Raw genomic sequence first — 14,108 nt, forward strand, 5'->3', positions numbered from 1 at the left:
GGGGAAAACTTATCATTTATCCATCCATCCATCTTCTTCCGCTTATCCGAAGTCGGGTAACGGGGGCAGCAGCCTAAGCAGGGAAGCCCAGGCTTCCCTCTCCCCAGCTACTTCGTACAGCTCTTCCCGGGGTATCCCGACTGGGACACATAGTCTGTCCACGGTGTCCTGGGTCTTCCCCGTGGTCTCCTACCGGTCGGATGCACCTCATAATCACCATCATAACCAAATGCCCTGACCACCTCATCTGGCTCCTCTCGATGTGGAGGAGCAGCGGCTTGACTCTGAGCTCCTCCTGAATGACGGAGCTTCTCAACCTATCCCTAAGTGAGAGCTCTGCCACCCGATGGAGGAAACTAATTTTGGTCATAACCGAAAGGTCAAACATTGGTGAGGATAGCGACGTAGATCGACCAGTAAATTGAGAGCTTTGCCTTCCGGCTTAGATTCTTTTTCACCACGACGGACCGATGCAGGGTCTTCATAACTGCAGACGCTACACCGATCCGCTTGTCGATCTCACAATCCACTCTTCCCTCACTCGTGAACAAGACCCCGAGGTACTTTAACTCCTCCACTTGGGGCAGGGTCTCCTTCCCAACCTGGAGATGGCACTCCACCCTTTTCCAGGCAAGAACCATGGACTCTGACTTGGAAGTGCATATTTTCATCCCAGTCGCTTCACACTCAGCTGAGAACCAATCCAGTGAAAGCTAAAGATCCTGGCCAGATGAAGCCAGCAGGACCACATCATCCGCAAAAAGCAGAGACCTAACCCTGCAGCCACCAAACCGGATCACCTAAACGCCCCGACTGCACCTAGAAATTCTGTGCATAAAAGTTGTAAACAGAATTGATGACAAAGGGCAGCCCTGGCCAGAGTTCAAACCTCACTGGAAACGGGTCCGACTTACTGCTGGCAATGCGGACCAAGCTCTGACACAGATCATACAAGGAGCAGACCGCCACAATCAGGCGGATCCAAAACTCTCTGAGCACTCTCGACAGGACTTCCCGAGGGACACGGTTGAATGCCTTCTCTATGTCCACAAAACACATGTAGACTGGTTGGGCAAACTCCCATGCACACTCAAGGATCCTGCCAAGAGTGTTGAGTTGGTCCACAGTTTGACGACCAGGACGAAAACCCCACTGCTCCTCCTGAATCCAAGGTTCCACTATCCGGCGCAGCCTCCTCTACAGGTACGCCTGAATAGACATCACTGGGAAGGCTGAGGAGTGTTATCCCATGATAGTTGGAACACACCCTTCGGTTCCCCCTTTTAAATAGAGGAACCACCACCCCAGTCTTCCAATCCTGATGCACCGCCCCCGATGTCCACGCAATGCTGCAGAGTCTTGTCAACCACGACAGCCCTACAGCATCCACAGCCTTAAGGAACTCCTGGCGGATCCCATCCACTCCCGGGGCCCTGCCACCAAGGAGCTTCTTAACTACCTTAGCAACCTCCGCCCCAGAAATAGGAGAGCCCACCAGAGAGTCCTCAGGCACTTCTTCCTCATGGAAGACATGTACGTGGGATTGAGGAAGTCTTTGAAGTATTCCCTCCACCGATCCACAACATCCCATTATTATTTAACCAAGAGAAATCCCATTGAGATTAAAAAAATATTTTTCAAAAGGAGTCCTGTTCAAGAGGCAGGCAACATTATCCACTCGGGTTCAATGTCCAGCACCTCCCTCGTAAAATGTTCAAAGTTCTTCCAGAGGTAGGAATTGAAACTCTCTCTGATTAGAAATTCTGCCAGACGTTCCCAGCAGACCCTCACTATGCGTTTGGGCCTGCCAGGTCTGTCCGGCATCCTCCCCCACCATCAGAGCCGAATCACCACCAGCTGGAAAGCTCCTCCTAAACTTATCATTTGATTCACGGCAATAAAACGGGTGTTACCGTTAGCTGCCCGGCAACCCCAAAGTCGGCGAGTTTGGCGTGTCCCTCCGTGTTGAGTAGAATGTTTCCAGCCTTGATGTCTCGGTGGATCTTCCTCATGAAGTGTAGGTATTCCAGACCCTTGAGGGTTGACTTTAGGATGGTGGCGATCTCGTCCTCTGTCAGCTGGTAGGGGAATATTTTTATATGTTGTTTATATGTGAATATTTTTCACTCATCCAGGTCATTGTATCCTTGATCAGAACTGGACTATTGAGGTTGTCTTAGAAAACCATTGCGTCTCTCATCTGACAAAGCTTCATGCTCACAGACAAATTAGTCCAGTCTGAGAGAATGGTGTTGGGTCACTATTTCTCTTTTAAGGTGGGGACATGACAAAAATATGTGCCAGTACTCAGACAAAATTATTCTTCTTGGGCACGGTGGCACCATTTTGGGGGAGAAATGGTCTGGATCCGGCACCATCCTCTCATACTGTAGCTGTTCTATCTACTGTAATTTGCGGACATATAATTTATGGATATTTCCAGGTTAAAGAGCACATCTTGCCGGCACATCTCTAGTCACTGTGGACTAGGAATGTAATGATAAACGGTATTAATGGCAACCACGTTTAAACTTCCAACGGTTAGTATTACCATTTTAAATTAGAATGATCAGAGAAACGTGATTGATATATGCATTCTGACTCATGAACTGACTGAAGCCAGTTTGCTAGCATAAATGCTAACACAAAAACAAGAGACATTAACATTTTTCCCAATTAAGAAACTACATCTAGATCTAAACTTATATAGACACATTGCTGTCTGATAGGAATGAAAACAGAATCCAAATGTCACGGTACGAGTATTAGGGCCACGGTACAATTTTATTGTGCTATACGTCCCCCCCAAACATTAAGACTTAAAAACTGAAATAAAATGAAATGGCAGGAATGTTTAGGATAAACACACTTACTGTAACTGAACACAAACATAATGCTGAAATGTTCTAATCACATTTATTACTACAAACATGTATTTTTTCAATGCAAATAATTGTCCAGGAACAAGTACTGTTTAAAGCAAATAATAAAAAAAACTTACAGTTGAGTGTCTTTAAAGTGATGATGTAAACATCTAATGTTAAAACAATAATGTTCACTTTTGTGTCTTTCAACTTTTACTTTCGGAGAAGCAGTGTCCTCCCCAGTGGAGCTGTTTATATCAGTTTGGAAAATGCTGTTTCTAAGAAAAGTTAACTAACAATTTAATTTTTAATAATGTAAATACCTCACAAACTGTCGTTTAGCTTTAAATATATTTTCTGGGTGACGGTTTAAGAGGTGGCGACTTGAGGATTCATAACCTTATATTTTTTAACCTGAATATAGAGAGAATGAACTGCTGCTTACAGAAGCCAGCACGAAAAGAGAGTAAAACTTTGGAAAAGACGGAAGCCGAGAGAGTGAGGTTGGCGTGATTTTGACGCTGTAAATCTGGAAATTGGAGCCAAGCTGTGCCACCAGAAATGGATTGATTACCCAAAATCAACTGGAAACGGCCCCGGCCAGCTGAACCAAGTGCACAACTGTCCATCGAGTGAGTCACTTTAATATTGATTATAATACACGCAGCACGTCATGCGTGTTATCACAACGCCCTGAGATCGGTAGGTTGTAAGTTCAAACCCCGGCCGAGTCATACCAAACTATAAAAATGGGACCTCCCTGCTTGACACTCAGCATCAAGGGTTGGAATTGGGGGTTAAATCACCAAAAATGATTCCCGGGCGCAGCCACTGCTGCTGCCCACTGCTCCCCTCCCCTCCCAGGGGGTGATCAAGGGTGATGGGTCAAATGCAGAGAATAATTTCGCCACACCTAGTGTGTGTGTGACAATCATTGCACTTTAACTTAACTACATACGATGTCGAACTAGCTGTGTACAAACAAAACATGAAGTGTGGGCTAAAACTTTACAGACACTCGAATAGGATTGTTCATGGTTTTCAATCAGTACAGATTGGTGTCTCATCACATTGTGTTGTGCATTACAAACTCAACCGCGACTCGGGTGCTGACGTGGAAGCTAGCTGATCTCTCGCCGTAGCTAGCTCATGGCTAATGCCGTAGCACACCGATGTGTTAAGTGCGCTAGAAAAACAGTTCCTCAGTGTTCACTCTTACAATAACAATGTCGTTACAGCTTGATATTACAGTAAGTATTGTGAACGACTGCAAAATTCCGATTTGTGCTTTTGTTTGATGGCACAATAGTGGCTTTTGTGTGTGTGCTGTGCGCGTCTTGGCAGAGTAGAGCATATAGTAGGTTGTTGTTGTTTAACCTTTTTTTATTGAATACAAAATTGATCCATCATCCAATTGTTGTGTTTGATAAACAGTACTGTATAGCACTTTATATTGCGTTCAAAGTGTACAAACCTTCACTAAAATAGGGACCCATTATTCATGTTTAAATTGTTTCTTATGGTAAATGGGCTATACTTGTATAGCGCTTTTCTACCTTTTTTTTAAGGAACTCAAAGCGCTTTGACACTATTTCCACATTCACCCATTCACACACACATTCACACACTTATGGAGACATTAGCTTCAGTATACAAACATTTCTATTTACGACCCCTGTTCGAACCAATTTTGTTTGTTAACAGAGGTTACACTGTGATAATAGATTTTTTTGTTATGCACAGATATTTAAAATAATAAAAGCTTAGCCATTACAACAGATAAAATAGTAAGACTAAAACACTATATGTGAAGCATAAGAAACAAAACATTAAAAATAGTGGGTTTTCCAACAATGTGTCTATTTATTTTATTAAAAATAACTTGGTTAAAAGATTTCAGTGTGTGTATAAGTACTTTTTGTGCACATTCAACAATACAGCGATGACCAACACGCCGGATTGTAGTCAGCTGGAGGCGTGTCTTAATGAAATTAAACAATGGATGTCCGCTAACTTTTTGCAACTCAACGCTAAGAAAACGGAAATGCTGATTATCGGTCCTGCTCAACACCAACATCTATTTAATAATACCACCTTAACATTTGACAACCAAACAATTAAACAAGGCGACTCGGTAAAGAATCTGGGTATTATCTTCGACCCAACTCTCTCGTTTGAGTCACACATTAAGAGTGTTACTAAAACGGCCTTCTTTCATCTCCGTAATATCGCTAAAATTCGTTCCATTTTGTCCACAAGCGATGCTGAGATCATTATCCATGCGTTCGTTACATCTCGTCTCGATTACTGTAACGTATTATTTTCGGGCCTCCCTATGTCTAGCATTAAAAGATTACAGATGGTACAAAATGCGGCTGCTAGACTTTTGACAAAAACAAGAAAGTTTGATCATATTACGCCTATACTGGCTCACTTGCACTGGCTTCCTGTGCACCTAAGATGCGACTTTAAGGTTTTACTACTTACGTATAAAATACTACACGGTCAAGCTCCTGCCTATCTTGACGATTGTATTGTACCATATATCCCGGCAAGAAATCTGCGTTCAAAGAACTCCGGCTTATTAGTGATTCCCAGAGCCCAAAAAAAGTCTGCGGGCTATAGAGCGTTTTCTATTCGGGCTCCAATACTATGGAATGCCCTCCCGGTAAAAGTTAGAGATGCTACCTCAGTAGAAGCATTTAAGTCTCATCTTAAAACTCATTTGTATACTCTAGCCTTTAAATAGACTCCCTTTTTAGACCAGTTGATCTGCCGTTTCTTTTCTTTTCTTTTCTACTCTGCTCCGGGGTGGACCGCTAGCCTGTCCATCAGATGGGGACATCTCTACGCTGCTGACCCGTCTCCACTCGGGATGGTTCCCGCTGGCCCCACCATGGACTGGACTTTCGCTGATGTGTTGGACTTTCACAATATTATGTCAGACCCACTCGACACCGAGGATGCCGATGTGGCTTGTACAGCCCTTTGAGACACTAGTGATTTAGGGCTATATAAATAAACATTGATTGATTGATTGATTGATAATAATGATAATCATGATAATTTTCGTCACAATAACCGTGATACGACATTTTTACTTTGTTACATCCCTACAGTGGACCAATGAATTTCTTTACATTAAATCAAACACACTCACACAATCATTTAGTCAGCCATTAAGCGCTTTATGGACTCACCCTCATCACGGACCCACGCGCACCAAAGAAGACTACTTCAGATTATTGTATGACACTGTATGCCGTGTTACAGCCACTGTCTTTTGTTGTATTTGAGAATAAACACAAGTGCCTAATGTTTCAATCTCAGGGTCTCTGCAGATTTCAACAAGTCAAATTTAAGTGGAGTGAAGTGAATTATATTTATATAGCGCTTTTTCTCTAAACCTTTTAAAGACCATAATGGAGTATAATTTAAGACCATTTCACATCCATACGGACAAAAAATACAAATGGTAAATGGGTTATAAGCGCTTTTCTACCTTCAAGGTACTCAAAGCGCTTTGACACTATTTCCACATTCACCCATTCACACACTGATGGCAGGAGCTGCCATGCAAGGCCCTAACCACCACCCATCAGGAGCAAGGTTTCTTTTTTAATTTTGCCTATTGTTCACAACCATTATGAAAGACATGGCATATGGATTTTTTATATTTCTTATGCATTCCAAGTATTAAATAAACGCAAATAAAAGTCAATAGGAGCTCCACTATTTTGCCAATAAAATCCAATAAATAACTATTCAAAGTACCAACAATACTCCATTTACATTTCGTGACTTCGTTTTCTTCGCGAGGATTATGAGACATTTTTCATCTAAAAAGGGAATATATGAACATCCTAGCAGTCGGCATCCTAATGATAGCAAACCTTGCACGGTAACAGGGATGTCACGGTATGAAAATATGAAAATCACGGTTATTGGACCAAAATGATCACGTTATCATTATCGCGGAATTTCAAAATGTGCTCAATTTAAAAATATATATATATTTAGATTAGATTAGATTAGATAGATCCATTGGTCCCCGTGGGGAAATTCATTGTCACTGCCGTACATTTAAACAATAGACACTACACACCACAAAACAAAAATAACAAAAATACATCATATATGACAAACACATTTATGGGCTTGTCAGACAGGTGCTGCTGTTAACCTGCTGTTAAGGGCGGCTATAGCTGCAGGGATCAGGCTTTTCCTGAGGCGGGCCCTCCGGAATTTGATGGTTACCTGTGCCCTGATGGTAGTGGGATGATGTATTGGTGTAGTGGGTGAGTGATATCCTGGACTATTGTGTTTGCCAGTCGAGTGATAGACCTGTGGTTTAAATCTGAAATGTTGGGTGTGGGTAGGCCGATGATTTTACCTGCTATGTTTGTAATGCGTGTGAGTCACCATGATTTGGTTACAGAAATCATGGTGAAAAAACATGTGTAACAGTACAGAAGTATGGGTTGAACAATGCTTTGGGAAAGTAATAACAGGAGATGAGGTGCAACGTATAGTCCTTTAAGTTTTCGGATGGCTGACAGTCTTTGTTGACTTTTTTTTTAATGTCCGTGGTGTTTATACTGACATATTTTAACCAAGTTTTATTTAAAAAACGACACATTCAAAATGATTTTCTTTGTAGGACAAACATTATTGTAGATAAAAAACACGGTTTCATAGACCTCAAGTAGAAATTGAATGCGCATATGAAAGCAACAAAAGCATTATAAATAAAGTAATATGGCAGAAAAAAAAAACATAAATAACTAAAATAAATGTGAAAATTGTGCAAAAAAACACTTTATGGACATAGGAGATTCAAAAATAAAAAACAATGTAAGCATTTTGAAAGATGCCACCGGATGGCCATAAGATGTAACTGCACTTTTTGTCTAAATAGATAAAAATAGTGTTCATATATAGGATCTATCTTATATGTAGGGCTGCACGACTATGGCCAAAATAATAATTAAGATTATTTTTATCAATATTGAAATCATGATTACTGATTGTTAGGTAAAGCAGTGTTGGGGTGGGGTGTGAACGTAATACCATCATGTAATTTGTAATGTCTAATAAAAAGGCTATAGATAAACGTTATCCATATATCTAAAACAAGTATTTAAATTTTTTTAAATTTTTTTTTTTTAGACAGTATTACTAACCGTATGGAATTCTACAGCGGTTTATCATTATACCGTTTACCGTTATATCCCTACACAGTAAGTGATGTTTTGTTATGTTTGTTGGCTCTCATAAAGTCTGCAGTGAGCAGAGGTCAGTGATAAAGCAAAAGTCCTAATGCATTTTTTAAATTAATGTGCCGCGTCTGCTTAAAATGATCAAAATACGTAAATATTAAATGTTAGAAATGTGCTTGTTACTACACTACATATATACTTACATCATGTATATAAAACCATAATGGAGGGGTTTGGATGTTTTTAGAGGCTCTACAGACAAAATTGAACGGCTCCCATTGGCTCCTTTGTAAGCAAACTTTTGATCACATTTATTTCATATTTAGAATGCAAAGAGAAAAAAAAAAACATCTATCGTCATGTCTTTCATAATGATAGTGAATGATAGGCAAAATTCCCAAAAAAGTGCAGTTCCCTTTTAAATGGGAAATACTAAACGTTAAAAGTATATCAAGCAAACCTTTAACAAAGTGATCACTGCAAACTTGTGCGTTCTTCGACTCAATCTGCTCCCTTGGAGTGCTTGTCACTGTTCTTGTTTTCTTTCATAAAATCTTGACAACTTTCGCCTTTCTTGATTACCTCTCGAGGAACTCTGAATAAACTTTTATCCTTTTTGCGATTTGAATAATTCCAACAGTCTAAAACAACGCAAATATAAGGCATTTTTATTCGAGAAAGACAAATGCCGCTCAGAACGCTATGACAACATACGCTCGCTGGCCCACCACTTCGAGTCTCACATATAAAATGAGCCGGACGTGACGTCAAGTGAATGCAACTCAAAATTGAGCAAACAGATTAAAAACATCTACAGTACTACTACTGTATCTGCACAAAGTTGTGAAAAACAGAGAGTGCAGACAGAGCGATTGTCTAAAGAGAAAGACAGCGATTATGGCTTGCAAGCCTTAAACAGAACAAATAGAATTTGGATGTGAATAATGTAGATAACATTCCAATTTGCTCAGCTCATTTTGTATCTGGTATGTATGGATACTTTTTACCTGTTTTTTCAGGACTTTCTTTTAGTTATTAAGCATGACAAAACATTTGCAAATATTCCTTGCTTTCCTTACCTCACCATAAACTGAGTGTAAACACAAAACAGACAACTTTACTGTATATTAGAGATGTCCGATAAGGGCTTTTTTGCCGATATCCGATATTGTCCAACTCTTAATTACCGATATCAACCGATACCGATATATACTGTCGTGGAATTAACACATTATTATGCCTAATTTTGTTGTGATGCCCCGCTGGATGCATTAAACAATGTAACAAATAACCAAAATAAGAGAACAACTTCAACTAAAGTTATGGCACTGCCATATTTATTATTGAAGTCACAAAGAGCATTATTTTTTTAACATGCCTCAAAACAGCATCTTTTAATTTGGGACATGTTCTCCCTGAGATAATCCTGATACCCACGACAACTATGGGAAATACTATACTTTTGACTTTCACAAAGTGCATTATTTTTTTATTTTATTTAAACATGCCTCAAAACAACAGCTACAAAAACAATGAAGGCACACCGCTTTAGTCCAGAATATACTACAGTAACAAAGTAAACAATAAAATAGTCCTCCTTTAGTGCACGACTGTCTGGCATACTGTATAACAGGAAATTATAAACTGGGCTCAATCTGCCCTGCTCTAACGTATTTGTATGAGTAACAAAAATGTGCTGCAAGCGAGTGGTGAGTACTTGAAGTGGCCTACCAGTCAATGCAGCATTTCAGAAGCTCTGGCTGAGACAGGGCACCTCCGTTCACTGCAAACTGCAAAGTGTGCGCCATGCAGGGAAGACTAGCCACACCAAACTCCACCATGAACTTTACCATGAATTGATTAACGTGGACCCCGACTTAAACAAGTAGAAAAACTTATTCGGGTATTACCATTTAGTGGTCAATTGTACGGAATATGTACTGTACTGTGCAATCTACTAATAAAAGTTTCAATCAAACAAAAAAAAACACGTAGATTTTACCATACTGTATGCGTTGTCCCTGATCACAACGTGAGCTTTCGCCCTGGGGTGGTTTTGTTGTATTTTTGTTTTTTCTCTGCGCAGTCTTTAAGCGACAACTGTGTGGTACTACTTTTTTTCGGTGTTTGCTTTTCATCCATCTTCCGCTTGTATTCATCGTGTATCTCCTTATGATTCTTGAAGAGGTGGGAGATCAACTTGCTCGTATTAAAGGAAGACGTCTTGGTTCCTCCTCGCATAACCAACTTTTTGCAGTCATTGCAAATTGCCAGTTTTTTATCCGTCAGACACACTTTAAAATAATCCCAAACCATAGACATGGTGCCGTTAGTCAGTCAGCGAGCGAGCTCGCTTGTTAGCCACGGCTACAGCGCTGGCAACAACACACTCTTGTTGATGTTATGCTCCACTCGCGGCGGTTTGATGAAGTCATCAAGCGTCGCCAGTAAACCTCTCATGCTGCAGTCGTCAAGTCCTGTGTTGTGTGTGGGAGAGGGGAAAGGGGAGGGGCTGCTGACTGGGAGACGCATCTGCTCTGTACTTCCCCCTATGTCCGTGTTTTACTGGATATGTACAGCTCCGTACAGCGGCGTTCCAAAAAGTCATTAATTTTACTTTTTTAAGCCGATACCGATAATTTGCGATATTACATATTAAACCATGTATCGGCCGATAATATCGTCAGGCCGATATTATCGGACATCTCTACTGTATATCTTTTAATGTCAGTTGCTGTATTATCTTGGAGAGAAGATTAGGGATGAGAAGCTGACCTGAAATTATTGGAATAAATAATAGAGGTTTATGTTGTTGTTTTTTATAGTTGTACCGCTGTGAGTACATTACTAGCACAGAGAAATTAGCCTGTGCTAACTGTATATAATAATAATATGATTTCACTGGTAAACATCTCATATTGATCTCCTTCAGCAATTGGCACATAACACTCCTTTGCGGGGTTAAGTTGATCATTGTTTACTTGTGTAAGAGTTTGTGGTGTTTCAGCATCTTTTGACACGGACATATCCCGGGTTTTTGACTTTTACATTATCATTCCATTCACTTTCAGCACAATGTTTACAAACGCTTCCCTCCTCCATCCACCGGCTTCAAAACATGCATTAAATTGATTGTTCCGGAGCCACAAATCGTTGAACTTGCACTTACCCATATTATGCAAGTCTTTCGGCTTTGCTGTGGGCTTCCGTTACATTTTCTCCGCTGCTTTGCTAAACTGTAAAAACGCACAGCGCTTGTGTGGTTATGTGTGTGGGCGAGGCAAGTGGATGTGAGCGGCAGTTACTCCTTAGTTGTTGTGTGCGTGTAGGTTTCCTTTTACCTGTGTGTGCTGCATGTCCATGATTAAACATCAGTCACACATGGATATGCACTCATGTACCACTGTCTTGGCTTGCAGTTATTATACTGCTACTAATAAAGTCTTACCTTATTAGTGGCGCAGCATACTGTGCTGATGGTGCTCGGTAAACTCTGTCTGGGCAGCACAGGTAGCCTACTTAAGTTTCTCAAAAAAGGTTTATTAGGTCTTGCAAAAATTATGCAATTTGTTATTCTTACAGCCAGACCTGTGTGTTTACTCATCAAGTGACAACCTCTAAAGAAGGCAACAGTTGTAGCCGAAACCGTCAGATACGAAAGTAAACACAGGTCTGGCTATAAGAATAACAAACTGCTACAAGTACTTTAGTTCCGTTTTGTAGTTACGTTATAGCGTCCTCAAATATCGAAACATTTAAAACCAAGACTGAAGTTTATGAATGTTTTAAATAAAAGTAACGGTAATAGATGTTTAAGACATTTCAAAATAGTATTTAAGACCTTTTATGAGATTTTAGGAGAATTGTAGACATTTTAAGGCCTTAAATTAAAATTGTTGGATTAAAGACTTTTTAAGATCCCGCGGATACCCTGAATGTGTACACCTGCGTCTTATTGACCTGAGCAGCCAGTATATGTACAAAATAATATTTGTCCAAAACGTAGATGGTTGCGGCTTATTCTTACACTCGTACGCACACAGATTATATACATTCATACGTATGGGAAAACATGTTTCACAATCCACCGTTAGCTAGGGATACCTACTGTTTTGTTACGCAGCCTGATGATATCCGAGACGGAGCCCGCTCCGCAGTACTCCATGACAATCCACAGGTCTGTGTTCTTGAAGTAGCTGCCATAGTACTTCACTACATAAGGGCTGTGGAATGTAAACCAGTACTATAGTTTAATAAACAGCGCATGTGCAATTAAAAATAAAATGGAGTTTCCTTTTCCCCCTTACCTGTCACACTGCTGCATGATGGAAATCTCCTTGATGATCTCTTGTAGATCAGACTCCACGGGGACCTGCTTGATGGCCACAACTTGTCCAGACTCCTTGTGGATGGCTTTAAACACGCTTCCATAAGAGCTAAAACACACACAACACAACAAGTCAAAGCATCGTGTAACATTTATTACAAAGTTTAACTAGATGAAATAAGCAGTCACCCTTCACCCAGCTTTTCCAGAACATCAAACACTTCCTCTGGTTGTTTGGTCAAACTGTCTTCACTCAGCTTTTTCAGCTTGCTGTTGGAATAAGACGAATACAATGAAATACACAGCACTGAAAAATCAAGTCGAAGAATTGAACTAGTATCTTAGTGTTGATTCCCGTTGTTTCAGTCGCATCACTGTAACGCACAACTAATGCAAAAATTACGCACTGTTTATTGAAATAACACATTATTATAAACTTTAATTACTTATCTTACATAAATGGAAAGTGGGAAAGACCGGCGAAGCTAACTAGTGTTAGCATTACCGGCTAGCTTGGCAGCTATCGACTATGATTGGCTTTACAAGCTAGGATCAACACAAACAACAGCAGACAAACCTTTTCGGGGCGGATGGCTCCATGGTTTCCAAATGTCAAATTATGCAAATTCCGCAAAGGACGGATGTTTAGTTGTTTTAGCCGCTATGATCACTCTGTGGACATCGTCGTCGTTGTTGTTAAAAATTGAAAAAAAAGGTGGAAAAGCGAGAGGAGCTCGAGCCGTGCCTTCGTCAGGTGATGGACACTCGGCAGTTCTTCTTCTTTACAGTTTTACGGCAGCTGGCATCCATATGTGTTGCATTACTGCCATCTTCAGTCTCATTTTATAAGTACTTTACAGTCTCTGCTTGAGTCCAATATTATTTAAAATCTCCCATATTATTTTCCTTTCATTTTCAGGCCATGTCAACACGAACACAGAGAGTTTCAAAAACACATATCCAAGGTTAAAAAGATCTACATCCACACAAATGTAGTTTCAAAACTGTGTATGCACAACACATACACTTGCCGTCATGCTTGTCCAATCAGAAGCCTGGAAAAAGCAGCCACAGCTGATTGGTGGCATACATCTTTGTTATGTTTATTTAGACATACAATGACATGAACGTCATTATTATTATCATTATTTTATTATTAATCAATCCAACAAAATAATACACAATAGTACCATAATAATACAAATTCCAATTCCAAAACCAAACCCTGCCCAGTAACATTCAGAATGGTAATCAACAGAGCAATTGACAGGACACACAAACATGACACAAAACAATCCAAAAGTAGTCAAACAAAAATGAATGATATCAACCACAGTATCAATATTAATAAGTATTCCAACACAATTCCAACATAATCCCTCATTGACATGATCATTACCATTTATTAAAAAAAATTAAAAAAAATTAAAAAATGAACATTAGTGTCACAGTGGCTTACAATTGTAGCACACTGTGTCCAATATTTTCCACAAAGATAAAATAAGTCATATTTTAGGTTAATTTAATAGTTAAAACAAATGTAAATAATGGATCCCATATTCCAATATATGACTCATTATTATCTATACTAAATGCAGTGTTTTCTACTGATATCATCTCCATAGCTTATGTATACCAGTCAGTATGAGTTGGATCAACTTCTATCCAATTTTTAAATATTACCCTTTTTGTTATGAT

The 14,108-nt window shown here is 39.9% G+C and overlaps 1 protein-coding gene across 1 annotated transcript in view; it reads right to left on the bottom strand.

The window, feature by feature from the left end:
* LOC133650869 (serine/threonine-protein kinase 3) overlaps positions 1 to 13,241 on the bottom strand; it is a 28,387-nt gene extending 15,146 nt beyond the window's left edge. The window contains exons 1-5 of the mRNA XM_062048595.1: positions 12,988 to 13,241; positions 12,600 to 12,680; positions 12,391 to 12,519; positions 12,192 to 12,306; positions 1,914 to 2,078 (exon numbers count right to left, since the gene is read on the bottom strand). Coding sequence (XP_061904579.1) covers positions 1,914 to 2,078; positions 12,192 to 12,306; positions 12,391 to 12,519; positions 12,600 to 12,680; positions 12,988 to 13,010 — 513 coding nt within the window. The 5' untranslated portion in view covers positions 13,011 to 13,241. The remainder of the gene's footprint in view (positions 1 to 1,913; positions 2,079 to 12,191; positions 12,307 to 12,390; positions 12,520 to 12,599; positions 12,681 to 12,987) is intronic.
* Positions 13,242 to 14,108: the final 867 nt, after the last annotated feature.

The sequence above is a fragment of the Entelurus aequoreus genome, linkage group LG05, assembly GCF_033978785.1.
Source record: "Entelurus aequoreus isolate RoL-2023_Sb linkage group LG05, RoL_Eaeq_v1.1, whole genome shotgun sequence".
In the NCBI taxonomy this organism is placed as follows: Eukaryota; Metazoa; Chordata; class Actinopteri; order Syngnathiformes; family Syngnathidae; genus Entelurus; species Entelurus aequoreus.